The sequence below is a fragment of the Anopheles arabiensis genome, chromosome X, assembly GCF_016920715.1.
Source record: "Anopheles arabiensis isolate DONGOLA chromosome X, AaraD3, whole genome shotgun sequence".
Taxonomy (NCBI): Eukaryota; Metazoa; Arthropoda; class Insecta; order Diptera; family Culicidae; genus Anopheles; species Anopheles arabiensis.
The window spans coordinates 14,158,567-14,178,890 of NC_053519.1; the positions used below are offsets into that span (position 1 = coordinate 14,158,567).

At 48.5% G+C, this 20,324-nt stretch overlaps 2 protein-coding genes across 3 annotated transcripts; one reads left to right on the forward strand and one right to left on the reverse strand.

Annotated features, from left to right (window-relative positions):
• Window positions 1-288: 288 nt before the first annotated feature.
• On the reverse strand, window positions 289-8,711 carry LOC120906414 (rab11 family-interacting protein 5). Its single transcript, XM_040318084.1, is given in 5 exon segments — window positions 289-349; window positions 428-648; window positions 650-2,051; window positions 2,124-2,268; window positions 7,593-8,711. Coding segments are annotated over 5 exon segments (1,806 nt in total). The 5' UTR covers window positions 7,624-8,711; the 3' UTR covers window positions 289-342.
• A 2,163-nt stretch (window positions 8,712-10,874) lies between these two features.
• Window positions 10,875-18,823, forward strand: LOC120906264 (protein shifted-like). Of its 2 annotated transcripts, none has more exons than XM_040317809.1 (7): window positions 10,875-12,298; window positions 14,255-15,071; window positions 15,285-15,428; window positions 17,622-17,822; window positions 17,919-18,014; window positions 18,081-18,284; window positions 18,369-18,823. In XM_040317809.1, the coding sequence occupies exons 2-7, from the start codon at window positions 14,648-14,650 to the stop codon at window positions 18,458-18,460; spliced, it is 1,161 nt and encodes a 386-aa protein (XP_040173743.1). In that variant the 5' UTR covers window positions 10,875-12,298; window positions 14,255-14,647; the 3' UTR covers window positions 18,461-18,823. The 2 variants fall into 2 exon arrangements, with proteins under 2 accessions (XP_040173743.1, XP_040173742.1); XM_040317808.1 differs by having other exon boundaries at window positions 10,876-12,298; window positions 15,285-15,470.
• The last annotated feature ends 1,501 nt before the right edge of the window (window positions 18,824-20,324 follow it).

Here is a 20,324-nt window from a genome sequence, read left to right on the forward strand (position 1 = left end):
TTTCGCGGACGACCTGTCGATTTACCCGTAGCCTCGCTATGAATGGCGTTGTCCACAAACGTCCGCGAACGGCCGAACGCCTTGCAGATTGTCTTGATCGGCACGTTCTCACGATATAGCCCCTGAATGTGTTTTCGCTCCTCTGTTTGGCTCTCCTTTTATACTGCCGCAAAACGCTGCCGGCACTCAAAACTCAGATAAGTAGGCTATTGCAAATTCAGTACGCCTCGAACTGTTGGCGATGACACACCTAGTGAACGCAAAAAAAAACACACAAAATTTTTTTCCTATTTTTATGTCCACCAGTGTACCTCCTTCAGCTTGCCCGGGAAGTCACCTGATTCATCCGCTGTGGGCGTGGGGAGCAAAAACAAACGGCATTAATGCACAGTTATCGAAGAGGAGAGCATCGAAGAAGCTGGCTTACCTTTTCGTCGGTGCCGCCTTCTGGTACGGGTTCTGCAGTATCTTCGGGTGGCACTCCATCACCTTCAGCAGCAGACTGTCGAGGTAGTCCTCGAGCTCCTTCACCTTCTGCTTCTGGTAGTGCACCTCCGTCTCGAGCGTATGCGCAATCTTGATCACCTCCTCGCGCGACTTGCCCTCGTACTTGGCGAGCGTTTCCGGCGACACCTGGGCCAGCATGGCCTGGCGCTGGGAGAGCGGCGGCAGCGGCCGCCGCCGCCGCTATCTGCTCCCCGTTCTCGCCCCCGATGATGATGCGCTGGTCGGCGGTGCCGCCCGACCCGTGCTGCTTCGACCCGTGGTGCTTCTTGTGGCCGCCCGCCATCATCGCCCCGCCCGCCGTCGACGACAGATTCTCGAGCGAATCGGCCCGATGGCCGCCGCCCCGGTGCTCCTTCACGAAGTGTTTCAGCTTCTTGGTGAAGCTCTCCTTCTCCGGCTTGCCGTCCGCGGGCGCGGGCGACTGCCGGCCCACGCTCGCCTGCGAACCGGCCCGAGGCAGCGCTTTCGGTACGGCGGCCGCCGGCGCTGCCACGCTGCCACGGTTCGCTTTGCCCTCCAGCTCGGGAGAGGTCGGTGCCGTCACCGAGCGGCCCTTCGCCGGCTCGACGCCCCCCTGCTGCTGCTGCTCCTGCTCCTGCTCCGGCTGGTCCGCCTCCTCCCGGCGGGCCGACAGCATGACGCGCGAGCTTTCCCAGCTGCGCCGCTTCAGCGAGTCGGTGTTGCCAATGTCGAGATGCTTCCCGTACAGCTTCTGCTCCCACTCGTCCACCTTCTCGCCTGCCGGTGTCTCCCCCGCCACACTCTCATCCCGCTCCCGCATCGACCAGTCGGTGGTGCTGGTGTTGGGCGTTGTAAACGGGGTCGCCGCTGCCGCCGCCGCCGCCGCCGTGGTCGTCATCGTCGCTGCCGGCGCGCTTGCCCGCAGATTCAGCGACCCGTTCGAGCTCTTGTGCGACAAGTTGTCCAGCACGAACTCGTCCTCGTCCTCGCTGATGACGCCCGGGTCCGCATCGCCGAACGTTTGCTTCGACTGCCGCCCGCCCGACGACGGATGCAGCGAGGCGGTCGACGGTGTCGCACTGGCGGCACCGCCCACGCCCGCCAGACTCGAGTAGCTGCCGCTGTACATGGAAGAATCATCCCCGCCGCCACCGTCCCGTTCGTCCTTTTTGCGGCCCTCCTTCTTCCCGATGCCCGAGATGTGCATCTTTGAGCCGATCGATTTTGCGATCTTCTTCAGCCCTTTCCGTTTCTCGATCGCGCCGATGCTGAGCAGCGAGCCGCCCACGCTCGACGCGAGATTGCTGATCGAGCTCTTGCTTTTCTCCTTCTTGCTCAGGTCGGTCAGCGAGCCCGCCTTCACCGTGAACGAGATGCGCACCTCCAGCTCGCCCCGGTCCTTCTCCTTCTTCTTCTCCCGGTCCTTGCTCTCGAGCTTGTACCAGCGGGCGCGCGGCCGCTCGTACACCTCCATCTCGTTGAGCGGCAGCACGACGCGCCCGAGAAACTCGTCCATTCCGACGCTGTTGTGGTGCAGGGCGGTCAGCACCAGCTGGGCCTGGTTGCCCTGCGTCGGGATTTGCCTGCAAAACAAGGGAGCAAACGGTTTCACATGCTGTTGTACAAACACACACGCACACGGGACCATCACTTACAGCTCGCATTCCTCATTCCACATCACCGAGTCGGGCGCCTTCTGTTTGATCGAGGTTTGGTACTTCTCCTTGCCGAGCGCGATGATGACGAAGCAGTTGTTCGTGCCGCCCTTGCCCTTGATCAGCAGCCCTTTGGCGCGTTGCACTGTAAACAAAACAGAACAAAAAAAAGGTGCGATGAGAAATAAAATTAATCTTTCTTTGCGCTTTTTTTCTTTTTTTTTGTATCGTGATATTAAATTTCTTCCCCAAAATCTCGCTCTCTTCATTTTAGAGTATTTGCTCTCTCCCCGCCCCTCCACTCCTTCTTTCCTCTTCTTTCGGACAGGGTTTTCCAGCGGTTATCATAGTTGTGGGACACTTCCTTAACTCTTTCTTATGGGAAGTGAACTTCATATGATTGAAATTGGACTCCATGGCGCCTTTTTCGGGCAGACTACTTGTAAATTCCTATTGGATTTGTCAACAAATGCGTTAAAGAGTCCAATTCCCATTACATTAAGATCATTTCCCATAAGAGAGAGTCAATAAAGTGTCTCACAACTATGAGAACACCTGGAAAACCCTGTATTTAGCCAAAATCGTAGCAATTATTCACGGGAAATAATCTGTGTGGGAAAAAAACGATTATGTGATGTGTTTATTTCTTCAAAAAAAAGCAACTCAAACCCCCGAAATGGAATCAAAAAAAGCGCTGACGGCGACGGTTGAACATAGTTTAAGCAACGTAGCCCGAAACAAAAAATCAAATTATTGTAACGAAGTGAACGAATTAAAGAAAAAAAAATGTTGCTTCTGGTTGATAGAGATAGTTTTGCATGCGTTTCCCGATCAAAGTGAAGGGGGAAACATTTTTCCCCATTTTTTCCCTTCTTCTTCCTCTTCTAGAGAGTTCCCTGATAAATCTTGGCCAGGCAGCGTGCATATAAAACCAACCAGCGGGATGGAGGAGATTCGAGTGGAACGAATTCGTGTGCTTTGAAGCAAGATAAAAATGAGGCCAGTTAAGGTACATTGGGTACGGCGGGCCGCAACTGTTGTGCTACGATTATGGATCTGCCCGGTATCGCTTCATCGCTATGTGCCGGTGTAGAAGCATTGAAATTTAGTTTTGGTGAAGTATAATTTACATTTTTTCTGTAATGGATGCATTTCATGAAACTTCAATGATCCTGAACTATTATAAACAATATTTAAAAAAAAAACTCTAACGGCCCTTTTGAAATATGCGAACATTATTGTTGACAAAAATTAGTTTTATTCTTAAACACATTAAATAAAAGGTAAAAGTAAGGCTCAGCCCTCTACATTCTTCAGCCTGCGTTACACGTAACTCCTGTTTATCGCAAACCCAGGCAACATTTTTTGAACGCCGTCGTGGATAAGCAAACTGATAGATAATCAATCATGTCATAATATTGATTATTTTATTCGATAATGAGAAAAGAACAATTTTAAACAAAAATAAAAAGAAGTTTAGGAATCTTTTTTAAAGATTGGACTCATTGATAATTAATGAGTTTAAAAAAGTTATAGCATTATTATTATCTTATTATTTTTTATATCAATAAGAGTGATAACCTCTTTAAGAATTACTATTATAACAATTTTAAACATGGATATGGATTTTATCATAAAAAACTAATGTATCTATTTGCCAACCTATTGGTAAAACTAGAACATTGAATATTATAAAAGTATTTATTTACCTCGTTAAGCGCCCTTAAAAAAGAGCCCTCGCGCCCAAAGCTATTATCATTCAAAATGGCCATAAACGTAAACTGAATAGGCAATAATATTTAAATATACTTTCAATACTTAACATTTTCTACTTTGGCAATGTTTATTTATTTATTTATTTATTTATTTGAATCAAAGTTATCGGGCAGTATGTCTAAATGACTTAATGCTTACAGAGTACAAGTTTAAAGTATGGCCCTAGAACTAACTTGATCATTTCATTTTGACATCACACATCAATCATTTTGAGCAGTGGATCATTGGCACCAAAACCAGTTGATCTAAAAGGGCTTCTTAGTAGCTCTCTACTTCTAAGACCTCTAGAGGGAGTAGAAAAGCAAATAAAATTTAAAATGTCAGGTGCATCAAAATCTCCAATTCATAATTTATGCATAAAAGTTATCTGAGCCATAGTTCTCCTATGCTGTAAAGTCTCTAAGCCAAATAGTAAACACCGAACATTATACGAAGGACGTGGAATTTGGTTTGACCAGGGAAGACGATGAAACATAACACGTGTGATTTTTTTCTGAATTTTTTCAATTTTATCTATGTATGTGATTTGATGTTACTCCAATTTAAAGCTTTTAAGTTTTTAAGAACTTTAAACTCTAAGACTATTTCGCTTAAAACTTAGTGCATTATTGAAAAATAATAAACTGTATTTTACTTGTAATTTATGAATTAAAACTCATTGAAATCAATTTATCCTAAAGCAAAATACTTATATTTTCATCGAAATTTAACCTCTACAAAAATGCTGCTTGGGTGTTTTAAAAGGCATGTAACGCTACTCCTATGCAACTTAGAGGGCTGAGCCTTACTTTTACCAAATAAAATATCGATCAAAAATAAACTTTACACAATTGCTCGAACTTTCGATCGCACCCAATGCACACACACACACACACACAAAAAAAGAACCGTACAATTAAAAATGACGGCACACTGGTTCCGGAGGTTCCGTGAGAGATTCGCCCCCATCCTCCGCCTCCTCCCTGCGGTGGAAACAAACGACCAATCTCCAGGCGCAGCGTTTCCCCGTCGGTGCAAATCATAACCTAAATTAATTAGTAATCGTCCTCCTTTCCCATTCCCCTCCCTCCAATCCCCATCCCCATGTTTCGGCATTACCTCTTTCCTTTCCTATTTGTGGCCCGGAAAACCGAACCGGGAGGGAGAAAATCAAACAAACTAGAATGGGAGTGCGTTAAAGGCAAAATCTGCTTTACATACAACACCGTGCATAATCGTGTTTAATAAACTGGGTGTAGGCGCAGCAAACAAACAACAAAAAAGCTTCCTACATCCCCCGGGACGGATTTGCGCCACAAGAGATAATTTAGTTTTTTTTTTAATTTTTTTCGAAAGTTACATTTTCATTCCTTTACTTTAGCGATTACTACTTTTTACACACAAAAGGTACAAAGGTAAATTATGTTGGTAGATACGTTTTTTTGGAACATTTTGCAACCTTTTTTTCTCTTCAATTTATTTAATTTCTACATGTGTTTCACATTTTTGTACGAATTGTTCGAGCCTTTTCAACAGCTACAAAGGTGCGTGTGAGGTGCAAACATTGTGACACGCTCTCCAATATCGGTGCCTTAGAGGTAAAACTTGAAGGCAACAAATGTATTGTCATGCCCTTAGACATTCTTCAATGCTTGACCATTATCCAGCATGAACGATGCCACAAAGTAAGCTCGAAAGTTTATCGAAAAGGGCGCTGTGCAACTGCTCGAGCACTGCAATTAAATTTACGCAAATCATTCACGACCCGTTGCTCCCAACGCGTGTGCCCAAAAGGGGGGGGGGTGAATGCACATTCCTGACCATTGTCGTTCGGAGAGGTGTGGTGCGGAATCGCAGCCACCAAGCATCTCCTATAAAACAGCCCCACAGCTGGGAGCGTCGAAGTCATAGCGGGCAAACGAACGTTTTTAAAGTGTTTACTTGCCGTCAGCCCTCGCCTCGAGACATGAGTTCAGGTGTGCAAAGGCGGGATGGTTAGTGCAGGTGAGCGATAATGCCAACCCGTACGCAAGAGGGTTGTACAAGATAAGGGTGGGCCTTTGAGAAGTGTGGCTGTTGAGATGATTCACACCCTACATCCACCCCGCCCAGCGCATCCGTCCATCACAGGACTGGCGCTTTTCGGCTCCAGCGACACTTGTATATGTGTGTATGTCCCCGCCCGTGCGTGCGTGCTTGTAGCGGGGAAGGGATGATTCATCCACAATACAATCGCGCATGGCGTGGATGGAATTTAGTGGTGGGAGCTCGGAATCGGACCTACCCGATTCCGTGTTCGGAATCAATACCGGAGCCGAAACCCGAGCCGATTCCGGAGCCGATTCCGGAGCCGATTCAGGAGCTAATTCCGGAGCCGATTCCGAGGTCGATTCTGGAGTCGAATCCGGAGTCGATCCCGGAGCCGATTCCGGAGCCGATTCCGTAGACGATTCCGGAGCCGATTCTGGAGTCGATTCTGGAGCTAATTCCGGAGCCGATTCCGAAGTCGATTCTGGAGTCGAATCCGGAGTCGAATCCGGAGTCGATTCCGGAGTTGATTCCGGAGCTGATTCCTGAGCTGATTCCGGAGTCAATTCCGGAGCCGATTCCGGAGACGATTCTGGAACCAAATCCAGAGTCGATTTCGGAGTCGATTCCGCAGGTTCTGGAACCGATTCTGAAGTCGATTCTGGAATCGATTCCGGAGCCGGATCCGGAGCTAATTCCAAAGTCAATTGCGGAGCCAATTCCGGAGCTGATTCAAGAGACGATTCCGGAGCCGGATCCGGAGCTAATTCCAAAGTCAATTGCGGAGCCAATTCCGGAGCTGATTCAAGAGACGATTCCGGAGTCGATTCCGGAGCCGAATCCGAAGCTGATTCCAAAGTCAATTCCGGAGCCAGTTTCGGAGTCGATTGCGGATTCCTAAATCAGAATCAGCTCCGGAATCAGAATCGGCTCCGGAATCAGAATCAGCTTCGGGATCAAAATCGGCTCTGGAATCGAAATCGACCTAGGAATCGCAATTTGCTCCGGTAACGGAACCAAAACTAACTCCGAAATGAAAATCAGTTCGTTAATAGAAATAAGTAGTTTCAGAAGCGAAATCAGTCCGGAAGAACAGACGTTTCGATCCAATGATGCTACGTATGGATTGCGGTAAAGAATCCAAATTTACTTGTAAACGATCCATTCTCATGAGGATGCCGAAACCGACTCCGAATCCAATTCTGATTTTGGAGCCAATTCCGATTCCGGAACCAATTCCGGAGCCGATTCCAGAAAACTTCTGAGCTTGTGGGCAAAACTTCATTTTTCCCATCACTTGTTGGAACGGGCTTGGTCACCACTCGGGCAGCCACCAGCGGCGAAAGAACGATGTACGAGGTGGTGGGGAGGGAAGGGAAGGGGTTGCAGGGGGTGGATGAGTTGTACCGGCCGTCCACCACATTAACGCATTCCAATACGTCTTCCGAGTGCCGTCCTCTTCTAGCACTCCAACGTCACCCCTACTCACATTCCTCCTCTTCCTCCTCCTCCTCCTCATCCCGCAACTGCTGCTGTGGCTGCTCCACCACTCTAAAAACTGTTGCATTTATTAATGTAGTTTCGCTTCTATTTGTTCAACCACCTCACCCGTCTCCCCCACCCCCCTCTCGACCCCTTTCAATCTCCTACCTTCCCCTGGGTTGACTACCGTTACGCCTGACTTACCTGTCACTTGAATGTGCGTCGGGCTCCACATTTTGGGGGCCTGCAGCGAATATGTTTTTGCTCGAAATTAATGCCAACCGCCTCCGGTCTCCCCTCCTTCCCCTTCCTTGCACACGGTGTACACGACGCAGGTCCTACTACCACCCCGCTGGGGGGAGGGACGATATTGTTCGCTCCGGTTTTTTTTTGCCGACGCTCCGGTATGCTGATCTTGGTGAAACAGCTGATTGGTGTGTGTGTGTGTGTGTGCGTTTGGGTGCCCCGAGCGGGGTGGTGGTTGGTTGGTGGCTGGTTGGTTGGCTGCGCGCAGAAATCGCGGGTGCAGCGAAGCTCTAGGAGGACGCGGAAGCCGCAGAAAGAAGCACGCAAATTGAAGCACCAACCGACGACGACGACGACGACGACGATAACGAAGAGGCAGAAGAAACGGTCACTTTCTTTCCCTTCTCCTCAGCAATGGCTGACCGCCGCAACGCCTGCCGCCACCGCAGCGCCGCCCGTGTACGCCCGGGTGCGTATGTGAGTGTGCGACTCGAGCGAGCACGTACGGAGACAGGTGTGCGGGGGGAGGCAATAGGCAAATGTGTGTTTGCTCATTCAAGTAGCACAAAGAAGGCGGATGCTATTGTTGCTTTCGGTTTTTGCCTTGACTTTCGACGGTTTACTATCACAGACTCTTCTTCCTTTTGAATATATATATATATGTGTGCGTGTGTCTCTTTCTCTCACTACGGTTCGGGAATGGAAATGATTATCGGTTTCCTTCGCGGCGCCACTGGGACGGCTGGAAGATTGGTCACTTAGAGACACCGTTCGGGATATTGAGGTTTCCTGTGCCCCGTTACTATAAATCACAAATGGGCTAACAACACAGCAATCCACACATACAAACACACAAAATGCGCGAACACGGGCGTGATGTTAATTCACGCAATGGGCACACACAGTCACACAAACACGCACGCAACGCACTACTCACTACGCGGCCTACGGACACTACACGACACAGGTACGGTGAACCCAACGAAGAAGGCACAACAAAAATGTTTCTCTCTCTCGGGTGCTCGGTACAAAAAGACAATGGCCAGCTCCAGGAAATATCTGGCACAGTGTATGGCATCGTTTATCCGGGATCATTAATCTGCCCCGGTTGTTCGAGCAGCCCGGTTGACCGGTTACCTCACGTTTACGTGCGCTGCTTCAATTCTGCCGCGATTTGGACATATCGGAGCGTAAAGGTGCTGCTACACGGAAACGAGTGCAAACAGATCAAATGGAGTTTTGGAGTCATTTGTAATGGATCTAATGGACATTTTTGAACGGTAGGTACTGTCGGAATGGTAGGTTTGTTCGGAACGATACGTTCGATTGTTACGGTGGGAACATCGGACGGAACATAACGTTCGGTTGGAATGGTAAACTCAATTGGAACGTTATGATTGGTTAGAACGGTAGGTTCGGTGTGAATGATAGGTACGATTGGAACGGTAGGTTCGGTTGGAACGGTAGATTCGGTCGAAACAATAGGTTCTGTAAGAACGGTAGGTTCGGTAAGAATGGTAGGTTCGGTTGGACCGGTATATTCGGTCGGAATGGTAGGTTTGGTCGGAACGGTAGCTTCGGTCGGACCGGTAGAATAGGTCGAAACGATAGGTTCGGTAAGAACGGTTGGTTCGGTTAGAATGGTAGGTAAGAACGGAAGGTTCGGTTGGAACGATAGGTTCATATGGAACGGTATATTTTGTCACAAAAGTAGGATCAATTGACACGGAGTGTTTTTGTTAGAACGGTAGGTGTTATCGGAACGATAGGTTTGGTTGGAACTGTAGGTTCGGGTGGAACGGTAGGTTCGGTTAAAACGGTAAGTTTAATTGGAACAATAGATTTGGTCAGAATGGCAGGTTCTGTCGGAACGGTAGGTTCAGTTGGAACGGTAGGTTCGATCGGAACGGTAGATGCGGTTGGAACGCTAGGTTCGATTGGCATGGAAAAGTACGATTGGAACGGTAGGTTTGGTTGGAACTGTAGGTTTGGTTGGAACGGTAGATTCGGTCGGAACTGTGGGTTCGGTCGAAACGATAGGTTCGATAAGAACGGTTGGTTCGATTAGAACGGTATGTTTTGGTTGGAATGGTAGGTTCGGTCGGAATGGAAGGTTTAGTTGAAACGGTAGGTTCGGTCGGTACGATAGGTTCGATCGGAATGGTAGGTTCAATCGGAACGATTGGTCGATGAGAACGGTAGGTTTGATGGGAACGGTAGGTGCGGTCGGAACGCTAGGTTCGATTGGCATGGAAAAGTACGATTAGTCGGAATGCTAGGTTCGATTATAATGGAAAAGTACGATGAATTCAAGTAATATATTTTTTATATGCACAGTACCGAACAGCTTGCAGCACCATGGAACCGTATTGAAAGCTTCACATCCGCTCAACGATAGCTTTCCGAAGAATTCCGATCTTACAATGGATGTTTTCTTATGATCTCGTAATCATCATTGTGAGATCAGTATTCTCATTCTTTCACCTGTTGAATAATGAGATACACATTGTCATCCTTTGTTTTAGCAAGCTATTTTCAATTTCTTCTTATAGCCACCGTCCGAACATTGATCGTCGAAAAGCTCGAACAAGATTTTATTGCAGTTCTTTTATTGCAGCTCAGACAGCAACCCGGTCGGCGGATAAGTGAGCGCTTTTGCCAAGCGCAACGGGCCTAATCTCCACGTGTACAGCAGTATATCCCGATCCGGCCAACACGGGATTACTGGAATGGGTAACGGTGAAAGTTTAAATTTACCAAAAGCTTTAGCAAACACCACGCCGTGGAAACCATTGCTCAAAGTGACGAAATGCTACATTTTGGAAGTCGTTAAACTTTGATGCTTTGATGCTTAGAGCTTGCCACCTGGAAAGTTTGAATTAGTGGTCGGCGGCTGGTAAGCGATTCCAGGTAAGCAAGGACACCCTAACGATCACCATCCACGAGCGAGACAGGGTGCTACACAAATTGCTGACCGCACTGTTGAAGATCAACCTTCTTCGTCTTCCCGCTTACGACCGATCGAACGACACGAGTACGGACTCTCTGTCGCTTTGTATTTCTCTTTCTCTCTCTCTCTCTCACTCTCTCTCTCTCTCTCTTTCTTTCTCTCTCTATCCGTGTATCTCACTATATCTATTCTCCTGTCTACTCCCGTGTGTTCTCTCGCGCACGTGGTCTCTGTCTCGCGCACGATGCGTTTAAATCCCCGGCGGCACTGCGCATCGCTTCTCCGTTCCCTCGTAGTGTCCGGAAAGGTGCTTTCCAGAACGCAGCAAGATAGAAATCGCCCACCCGCCCCGATCCCTGCGTGCACGCGTGTCTGCTCTCACGCGTACACACACACACACACACTCCTCGGCAGAATCGAAAGAAGACACGGGCATAAGAAGACAGCGTTGCGCCTCGGCCCGGAATAAATACTCAACGCAGCGGACGTCACTCGTGTCAGTTTTATAGCGCCCTCAGCAGCCACCGACACACATATCAGCCGGACTGGGGACCCGAAACGCGCCCAGGTTCGATTTCGAAATCCGTGCGATCGTGCAATCGGCCCATGCAGCATCAGCAGCATCGCAACATAATTCGCTGTGCGTCGCTCGTGTGTCTCCAATAAATTTGTGCTACATAAATGCGCTTAAGTGTGCGTACGTGCGTGTGCCTATATTAATTGTGTGTGTGTGATAGAGAGAGAGAGAAAGAGAGAGAGTGAGTGCTTGGTGCGTCCGAGGCTAGACAAATTGGAGCAGTGACAACAAAAATGTAATGCACCTTCACGCGCACCCCCCAATCAGACCGACTCCCGTGCACTGAAGGGGTTGAAGTGTAAGGTGACGGTTGCAATAAGGCTACCTACCCCTCGCTGATGCTAGCAACTATCCCCACACACACTCACGCAGTACAAGCAGTTCAATACGGCGGTGACCAGGACAGCATGAGGAGATAACAAAAAAAAATGTTGGAAGTGTTTTAATTTTGGGGAGCAAACTCTTCATCAACGCTTGTATCACCCCCGATTGTATAAACCTTCGCGCCCTGCACTGCCTCTTTCAAATCGCGAGATTGAAGGAGGGACCCAGCGGTTCGCACCAAGCACCGCTAGCGAAGACACACGGTCTCACAATATTTGGTGGGTTCTTGCACACACAGCACACAAACACACGCGCGAGAGATAAGGGACCAGTCTGCAAAGGCAATTAAAGAGAGTGGAGAAGCATCCAACAACCAAAAAAAAAACGTTTATATCTATACACCCAGAACAAGTCGAGAAGTAACACCTTTTTGGAAGTCCCGTAATACACCTTCTTCCGTCTGGGCGAGAGGAAGTCTCGCCAGCCTATTGTGCCGATTTTATTATTTTTCTGTTCGGTTGTTTGGTGGGCTTTGATCGTTGGATTTGGTCGTTGTGTTGCTGTGTGCCCAGTCGCCAGCCACTTGCAACCGAGGAAAGCCACGACGACCTGCTGGAACGACTCCCCGGAGGACCGATCGTCACGACTGCTGCTGCTGCTCCTGCTCGTCCCTGGAGATCGTCCCGCAGCGGAGATCTGCGGGAGCGACCAGCGGCTATCAAACAACACTGCTGTCTACCTGTCCCGTGAGGCTGCACCGAGGAGGACTCACCTCTACCTGTGAACCCAAGACCCACGCAGGCTGCTGCAAAAGTAAGTATCACGAAACGGAGGGAGGTGTTGCGAAGAATTCGGGTTTTATGTGAGGGGTCGGTCGCTGTCTGCACTTTTCTTACTTTCTTTGCTTCTTTTTTTGTGTGTCCTTCTGACGGTTTATTTTCTTATTTATTTATATTTGTTGCTCTTCGCTTTCAACATTTGACCCTTTTCGCCTGCTATTTCCACTCTTTTGTTTGCTTTTGGCCATTGAAACGGTGTGAAAACTTATGCGTGTAAAAAGTGTTCGCCTCATTTTCTTACCTATCATTCTACCCCTTGCTTGCGGGCCTCGTTAATGCGATTACGCAAATTGCTGTTTGCGGAATGGTGGGTTCGTCGCTTGCATCAGAGTTTTATTTCTTTTATTGCCGAAGGCCACCGGAACTCTCCGGTTGTTTGAAAGTGACAATTTTGCTGTTTGCTCGCGCGTGTGTGTGTGTGTGTGTGTGTGTGTGTGTGTGTGTGTGTGTGTGTGTGTGTGTGTGTGTGTGTGTGTGTGTGTGTGTGTGTGTGTGTGTGTGTGTGTGTGTGTGTGTGTGTGTGTGTGTGTGTGTGTGTGTGTGTGTGTGTGTGTGTGTGTGTGTGTGTGTGTGTGTGTGTGTGTGTGTGTGTGTGTGTGTGTGTGTGTGTGTGTGTGTGTGTGTGTGTGTGTGTGTGTGTGTGTGTGTGTGTGTGTGTGTGTGTGTGTGTGTAAATATATTGTGTGTGCGAGAACATGAGTGTATGTGTGTTTGTGTGCAAAGTTTATGATCTTACTGTTATCGATCGCAAACCATCCCGCATGTGCACGGGATGTCTCTAGGCAAACAGAACCTTCCTGGTTTCCCGTCTCAAACGGGTTTTTTCCCTTCGTCTCTATCCCACTGCTTTACAAAGTTTCACAACAACAAAACCTGTGTGTGTCTGGCCCAGCAGCTGCATGGGCGTGCGGGCCGTGTGCGGGCAGTTCCGGCAGCCCTTGTTTCCACCCCCTGGGCAGGCCTTGCGACCGGGTGACTTCGGAATGAAGCTATTAGGGTAATAAATTCACTCTCTACTGATGCTACCCTGCCTTACGGGGAACTCCTCCCCCCTTTGGTGCAGCGTTGTGGGACGCCCGCAGCAACAAGCCGCATGGAAGAAGAGCGAAAGTGTGCAAAAGCCATCTCTAACGAGCAATAAAAAGTGGTTGACCGTCGCCGGGTCGCTCGGTTAGGTCCGAAACCGGCATCGTGACGCAGCCGCTATGCAACACGCAAGTGGATCATTGGGCGGGATTGACACCACAAACCCACAAACCGACGTCTCGCTAGAACGCTAGATGCGGTCGAGTGGAATTGAACGCAACCGGAATCGTCGCTTTCGGGCACGGTTGCAGCTGGGAGGAACGTGCCCGGAACGCATACCGCTCAATGCAATCCAAGAGATTGCCTTAGTTAATGGCTTAATGGTTGTATTGTAATGATTGCATCACGTCTCGCCACAAGACGCTAAAGATTTTGCTTTGCACCGATTCAAGCTGGTCGTAAATTAGGGCCTGTCTCGGGTATGGAGTATTGCGTCGGACGTTTTCGTATTGAAGTTGCTTGAATTAACAAACATATTTGGGATTTAAATAATATTTGCCGAAAAGCTTTCTTTATTTAAGATATTCTTTCCTCAGTTTTTAGATTATCATACTAAAGACCTCGTTGAACGTCAGCGATATGAAGATATTGACATTGCTCTGTATTCTTCATTGGCATAGCAACTGTAGCTATCCAAGAAGCTTGTCTAATGTCATTAAACGCATAATAGGACTGGCTTATACGATCTGCATATGGGAACCTAACATTTCTTCCCTTGTAGGTTCCAGTGCATCTGTTGGTACTAGTTTAACATCTGTCATTACTATTGAACCTCATTGAAATTACAAAGTACTTGATTAATAGATTTCATTTCTTCGTCTTGTTTTTTTGTTTTTCGCTACAGGATGTCTTCTACGAATACGGCTATGTGTAGAAGAAATTGTACTCGATGAAGGTGTCAGGTTGTCACAAATGGATGTGTAAAGTGCAGACATGAGTTTGAGAGCAAGAGAAGGAGAAAATCAGTTTAACAGCAAACAAGAAAGCACATCACACCCACTACATCGATAAACAAGATAAAGCAGTTAAAAATAGCTAAGTCAAAGCAAAAGGAAAGCAAACTTGATCTTGACAGCAGCGTAAAAGTTCGGGAGAAACAAAACAAAAGATAAGCAATATTGCCAGAGAGCACTAGAGCGCTAGTAGCCAACGAGCAGCAGAGCGACGAGAGCGAGATAAGCAGCAATCACCCACTGAGTCTGCAGGCGACGAACCCCCGGTGCAATCCGAAACCAAAATGATTGACACAGCGACCGGTCAGGCGTATCAGCAGGCGCTGCTGCTGCTGGTCGCGCTGGTCTGCACGCTGTTGCTGCCGGTGGTGCAGACACGCCAGGAGTACTACTACACCTACCAGGACCCGTACGAGGACGACCTGTCGCTCTGGATCAACGAGCAGCAGGTGAAGATCTTCAGCGGCGTCGCGATGAAGATCTACGCGATCGACAACGGGCGGGTGTCGCCGCACATACGCGACCCGAACTTCAGCCAGTATCTGCCGGTCATCCCGTCCGAGGTGAGCAGCGTCAACTTCACGTGGAAGGCGGGCTCGAAGAAGTACTACTACAACTTCGACCGGCTGATGTCGGTGGACGAGAGCATCCTCAAGCCACCGACAATCTCGATCAAAACGTCCGGGCGCGTGCCGAAGAACGCCAAGGGTAAGGCTACCACGCCAGGGCGCAAGGTAGCGTCAAGGACTCCCCCTTTGCACACAAACACACACACACATACACACCTAAGGCAGTAACTAATCGTGCTCATTTGTGCTTCTCTCTTTCTTTCTCTCTTTCTCCCTACTTTTTTCATCCTATCTTCTTGACCTCCAACTCCCTCAACCTCCACGAAAAAAAAAACCCATCCCACGCGCGCAGAGTTCAGTGTGATCCTGCCATGCTCCGGTAATGTATCGGGCATCGCAATGTTCAGCATTGGACTCCTGATCCAAACGCGGAAAGGCAAACCGGTCCCCGGCACGCCTCTCCGCATCAAACTACGTAAGGAATGTGCACATAGAGGTGTGTATGAAAGATCTTCTACTCTAACATCTTCTTCGCAAGGTAGCGTATGCCTTTTTCTTGTATTTGCCTTTGTATTTGTATTTGTTATCTATTATGTTTGTTTCCCCGCCATCCCGACCCGCTCATTATCATACCCCTTCCCTCACCCCCTTTTCCCACCTTACTCTCCTGGTTCCATGTTCCTTCCATGCTTGTCGCTTTTTTATCAATTGTGGCCTGCTAACTACTGTGCTCTTCACATCATAATGCGCTGATCGCCTCTGTTCCCATGCTGATCACGAAATACTACTCCGGGTTACTTGGTTGATCTGTGTGCTCCCGTCCCATTCCCAAATCCTGGGAATATATCAGCTGGAATCGGTAAAGTCCCTAAAGTCCAACATTCCAATGTCTGGGAAGCGTTTTGCAATTCTTGAAATGGGATGGAATCATTTGAACCATTCCAGAGCTTCCAGGGAGTTTCTAGATAACTGTTCAGACCTGTTCCAGTCCATTTTATGCACGCCCAACATCCTTCAGGTTCGTGATGAGCAAGTGTTTGAGCCGTATCCCATTTCTTCCGCTTCTGCCTTCATTTCCGCAGCAGATCAACCGCTTCTACCCTCTGAGCTAGTGCATGATGGTGGTACACACACACACACACACGCTTTCAGGCTACCCTTTTGCATCCTTCGCTTGCAGTCCCTTCCCTTAAATCCAACTTCCAAGTGTGGGGTTCTGTGGGGTCTAAGCTTGAGCTCCTCACCATAAGCTCCATTGCTTGTTTGGAGCATTCCCCTATATCCCACCGACTTTTATTGCAAATTTATTGCCGACCCCATAAACCCTTTCACTTGTGTGACTTTGCAGCATTGCTTTAATGGCGCTTTTCTGACGAGCGGACCTTAAAAAAACCGGTCAGAGATGATCGAATTGATCGTTAATTTTGACAAAAGCAAAGACATAAAACTTAATTGCTCAAAAAATCCAACACCAAATGCTGCAAATTGACCCTGCCCGCTTGATCCTCCTACCTCATCCCCACCCTTCCTATGCTGACTGGGACCTGTTTTTGGAAGATCGGACTTTCCATATCCAGACACGGATTTGTGCGCCATTTATAAACAGCATGTTTTTTTCGGCAATTGTGATACCGGCCCTTCGATCGGGTGCAAAATTAATAGGGAACTATTTTTCTTTAAAAATCAAGCACATACACATCCACACACTCGAAAGGATTGTGGAAAGTTCGAGTACGGAAATGCCCGGAAGCACGTGCTTGCCTCTATTTTCCAACACGCTTTGTTCAGGGGACTTTTTTTTTTGTACAAATGAAAGCTTTGCATGGTTGTTGGGGGTGGAAGACGTAGTAACAAAAGAAGAAGAAGAAGAAGAAGAAGTATTTTTTCACCCAACTCGTAGCAAAGGCCGGCGACGTTGCTTGTTTTTCGCTTACGGCGCAACTCAAAATAACAACAAATAAGCGCAATCAGCCGCCACAACAATCCCACAGTCACAGCTTCCATTAGCTTTTTGCTTTTTTTTTCTCTCTCTCTCTCTCTCTATCTCTCTGTTGTTTTTTTTTGTTCTGTTGTTTTTTTTCGTGTTTTATTATTATTTTTATTTTTATTCTGTTTTCGACGTTGTGTGTTTTGCCGCGTTTATTTGAAAAATACTTTCTTAATTTTTATTCCCGCTTCTTTTTCGGAACGCTGTGGGCTCTCTCACTCGGCGGGCGTAACAATCGTGCCCTCCCAACCCCTGTTGTTGGTTGCAATTTGCTGGCTGGATTTCCGGGATTTTTTTTTTTTCGTATCTTATGGGTTTTGTTTTTGGTGCGCGCCAACTGTGTCCTTTCTCCGCGTATGCGTGTATGTGTTGGCGCGTACGAAACACGAATGTGTGGCTGTTTTGACCAATCATGTCCCTTCGTTAATCTTTCCACCTCCATTGCCTCCCACTTCCGGATTCCCTTTCCCAATCTTCCCCCTTCCATCATGAAATAAAAAAAAAATGAAATTTAAATGAAAATTTTAAACGAAACCGATACACACACGCACACAAAACGTACGTGCCCCTTCCCTTCAATATAAACTATGCAAAAAAAAAAAACTCCGAAAACAAATATCCAAACACATGATAAAAACCAACGTCGGGACGATCCTGCGCCTACGATCAACGTTCAAACAACACACACACACACACCTAAAGGACCCGACCCGGAGTGTGACAAGAAGTGTGCGAACAAGGGCGTCTGCAACGAGGACAAGATCTGCCAGTGTCCGGAGGGCTACATGGGCCAGTACTGCCAGACGGCGCTCTGCTACCCGCAGTGCATGAACGGCGGCAACTGTACCGCACCGGGCACCTGCTCCTGTCCGCCCGGTTACCAGGGCCGGCACTGCGAGGGAGGTAATATACACAAACTAGCACACACACACTCTCTCTCTCTCTGAACGCATCCGTCACAAACCTACCCATTTCCCAAAAACCCTCTTTCTTCGGCAGGCATCTGTGCCGAAAAGTGTCAGAACGGGGGCAAATGCATCCAGAAGGACAAGTGCGAATGCACCAAGGGCTACTACGGGCTGCGCTGCGAGTACTGTAAGTATGGTGGGGGGGGGGTTGTTGAGAGCGAAGAATTAATCCATCTGCATGCATCCAATTTAGCGAAGTGCGTCATACCGTGCCTGCACGATGGCAAGTGCCGGGGAGTGAACAAGTGCCGGTGCAAGCCGGGCCTGAGCGGCGATCACTGCCAGATCGGGCGCCGGCAGCGCTCGACCTGCAAGAGACCGTGCAAGCATGGACTCTGCCAGCCCAACCATACGTGCGCCTGCGACAGTGGCTGGTACGGGCGGCTTTGCAATCAGCGTAAGTATGCGCCCATGCCGAAGCAGTGGAAGCAAGCTAACCGATTTGACCTTCATTTTCCAATTGTTTCCCTTCGCAAAACAGGCGAAAAGAAGCGCCGCAACACCAACGGAGCCGGCGGTGGTGGTGATACGGGCGGTGGTGGGGGTGGTCCAGCAAGACTTCCAAAGAAATAGAGCAAACATCCCTTTTGGGCTCGACGTCGTAAAGGGTTTCACGTGACTGCGAGATTAGTAGTGTGCACTTTGGCACAAGTCATTCAAGTCACTCGCGACTACTCACCTCAGTCAGGCCAGGTGTACAAAGTGTCGAAGAAGGAGGAAGCCATACGGGGCGTCGCCGCCGCCGCCGCCACAGTGTCACTGGGTTGCTCCACCATATCTTGCCAGCGGGAGAAGCGCAACAGAAGCCACAAGGGCACGATTTACTAGTTGGATACGATATGCGAAACAAATGGTGATATAATAAAGTAATTTGCTGCATTCCTGTCTGGGTAGGGCGCGATGCCGCGACGCGCGCACTGCTCGGTAATGTGTATATATCTACATTTGTTTTTTTTTTTAATATGCTCTCGGACTAGAATTTTGGAGAACAGTTGGGACTGCAAAGGACACGTTCAGGTTCATATTACTAGCTGGCGAGGCTCTAGATATGCTATCATTGCAATTTGAACCTTCTTATTTGTAAATTGGAATGGCTGAAATCATTTACGAATCGTTGTGCTTGCCGGCATATTAGGTTTCAAGGTATCGGAAGTTTCGTAGTACGCATTTAAATTCAATTTTCCGAAATATCTTTGCTTTCGACTCATAGCAAACATATACGAATGTCCTCCCAGGCAATTCCATAAAAATTTCGTTCCAAAGTGCATATGAACGACGCTCCAAATTATCGTTCTTGAGATCCGGAGATCTTCTCTTGCTCTTATTTGAGATTTGAGTTCCAAAGCAGCATAGTCCCTCGCACGGCGTATTGTTTTAGGGTTCATTTGCGTAGACCGTGCGTCTCAACTAGTGATAAGTAAAGTTGGCAAAACTCCTGCGTCAACTCCATCCCGAATTCGAAAATGTCTGAACCGACTCCGGAAAGTATAGGTCTGACCATCCTCATCCGTAGCCGTCCGGAATCGTCCAGAGTTGTCTGGAGTTGGAGTCGTTTGAATGCTTCGTCGGTCAGAGTCGTCTGGAGTCGTCCAGAGTCGGAGTCATACGAGGACGGAATTATACGAGATCGGAGTCATCCAGAGTCGGTATCGACTAGAATCAGATTCGTCCGGAGTTGGCATCGACCGGAGTTTACGGGAGTCGGAGTAAGCCGATGTCAATCAATCTTAGACGGTCGGTCCATGGATGCTGTCGCAAATCATTATTGTCGTCTTTAAGCGCTATTCTTAGCAACAAAGGCCTGTTTACCAAGCGCATGGGAAAATCAAAAGACGACAAATCGAAAGGAAATGAAATGCTGGTTCCAACTCGACACTAACTCTGGTCGGTTCCAGCTCCGTGACTCTGGTCAATTTCAGTCCTTTCCGGCCGACTCCAGACTAGTGATACAGCACATCACGACATATCCAACATCACGGAGCGCACCCATGACTCCGATCCGACTCCGACTATTGTTAGTCTGATTCCGACTCCGGCAAAATGGAACCACTAGATCCGCCCGGAGTCTGAGTCGTCCGGAGTCGTTCGGAGTCGTCCGGAGTCGCCCGGAGTCGGAGTCGTCCGAAGTCGTTCGGAGTCGTCCGGAGTCGTCTGGAGTCGTTCGGAATCGAAGTTGGTCGGAGGCAACAGGAGCCGTGTGGTTTAATGTGCTTGTAATCAGACATTTCCTTTCGTTGTGTTTTTTTATCTTTCACTTTGCGCGAGCACAAGCCGACCTCAGCCGACTCCAGATGACTCCGGATGACTCCATCTGCAGTCGATTCTGGATGACTCCAGACGACTCCAGACGACTCCAGACGATTCCGAACGACTCCGAACGACTCCGGACGACTCCAGAGGACTCCGGACGACTCCAGCTTCGGGTGATTCCGAATGA

What these genes read in the sequence shown, in the direction of transcription:
- LOC120906264 (XM_040317808.1), top strand. Translation starts at nt 14,648, where the DNA reads ATGATTGACACAGCGACCGGTCAGGCGTATCAGCAGGCGCTGCTGCTG. An exon ending in CGTGCCGAAGAACGCCAAGG is followed by an intron (nt 15,072 to 15,284) that starts GTAAGGCTACCA and finishes CCACGCGCGCAG; the next exon opens with AGTTCAGTGTGATCCTGCCA. An exon ending in CGGGCGGCTTTGCAATCAGC is followed by an intron (nt 18,285 to 18,368) that starts GTAAGTATGCGC and finishes TTCGCAAAACAG; the next exon opens with GCGAAAAGAAGCGCCGCAAC.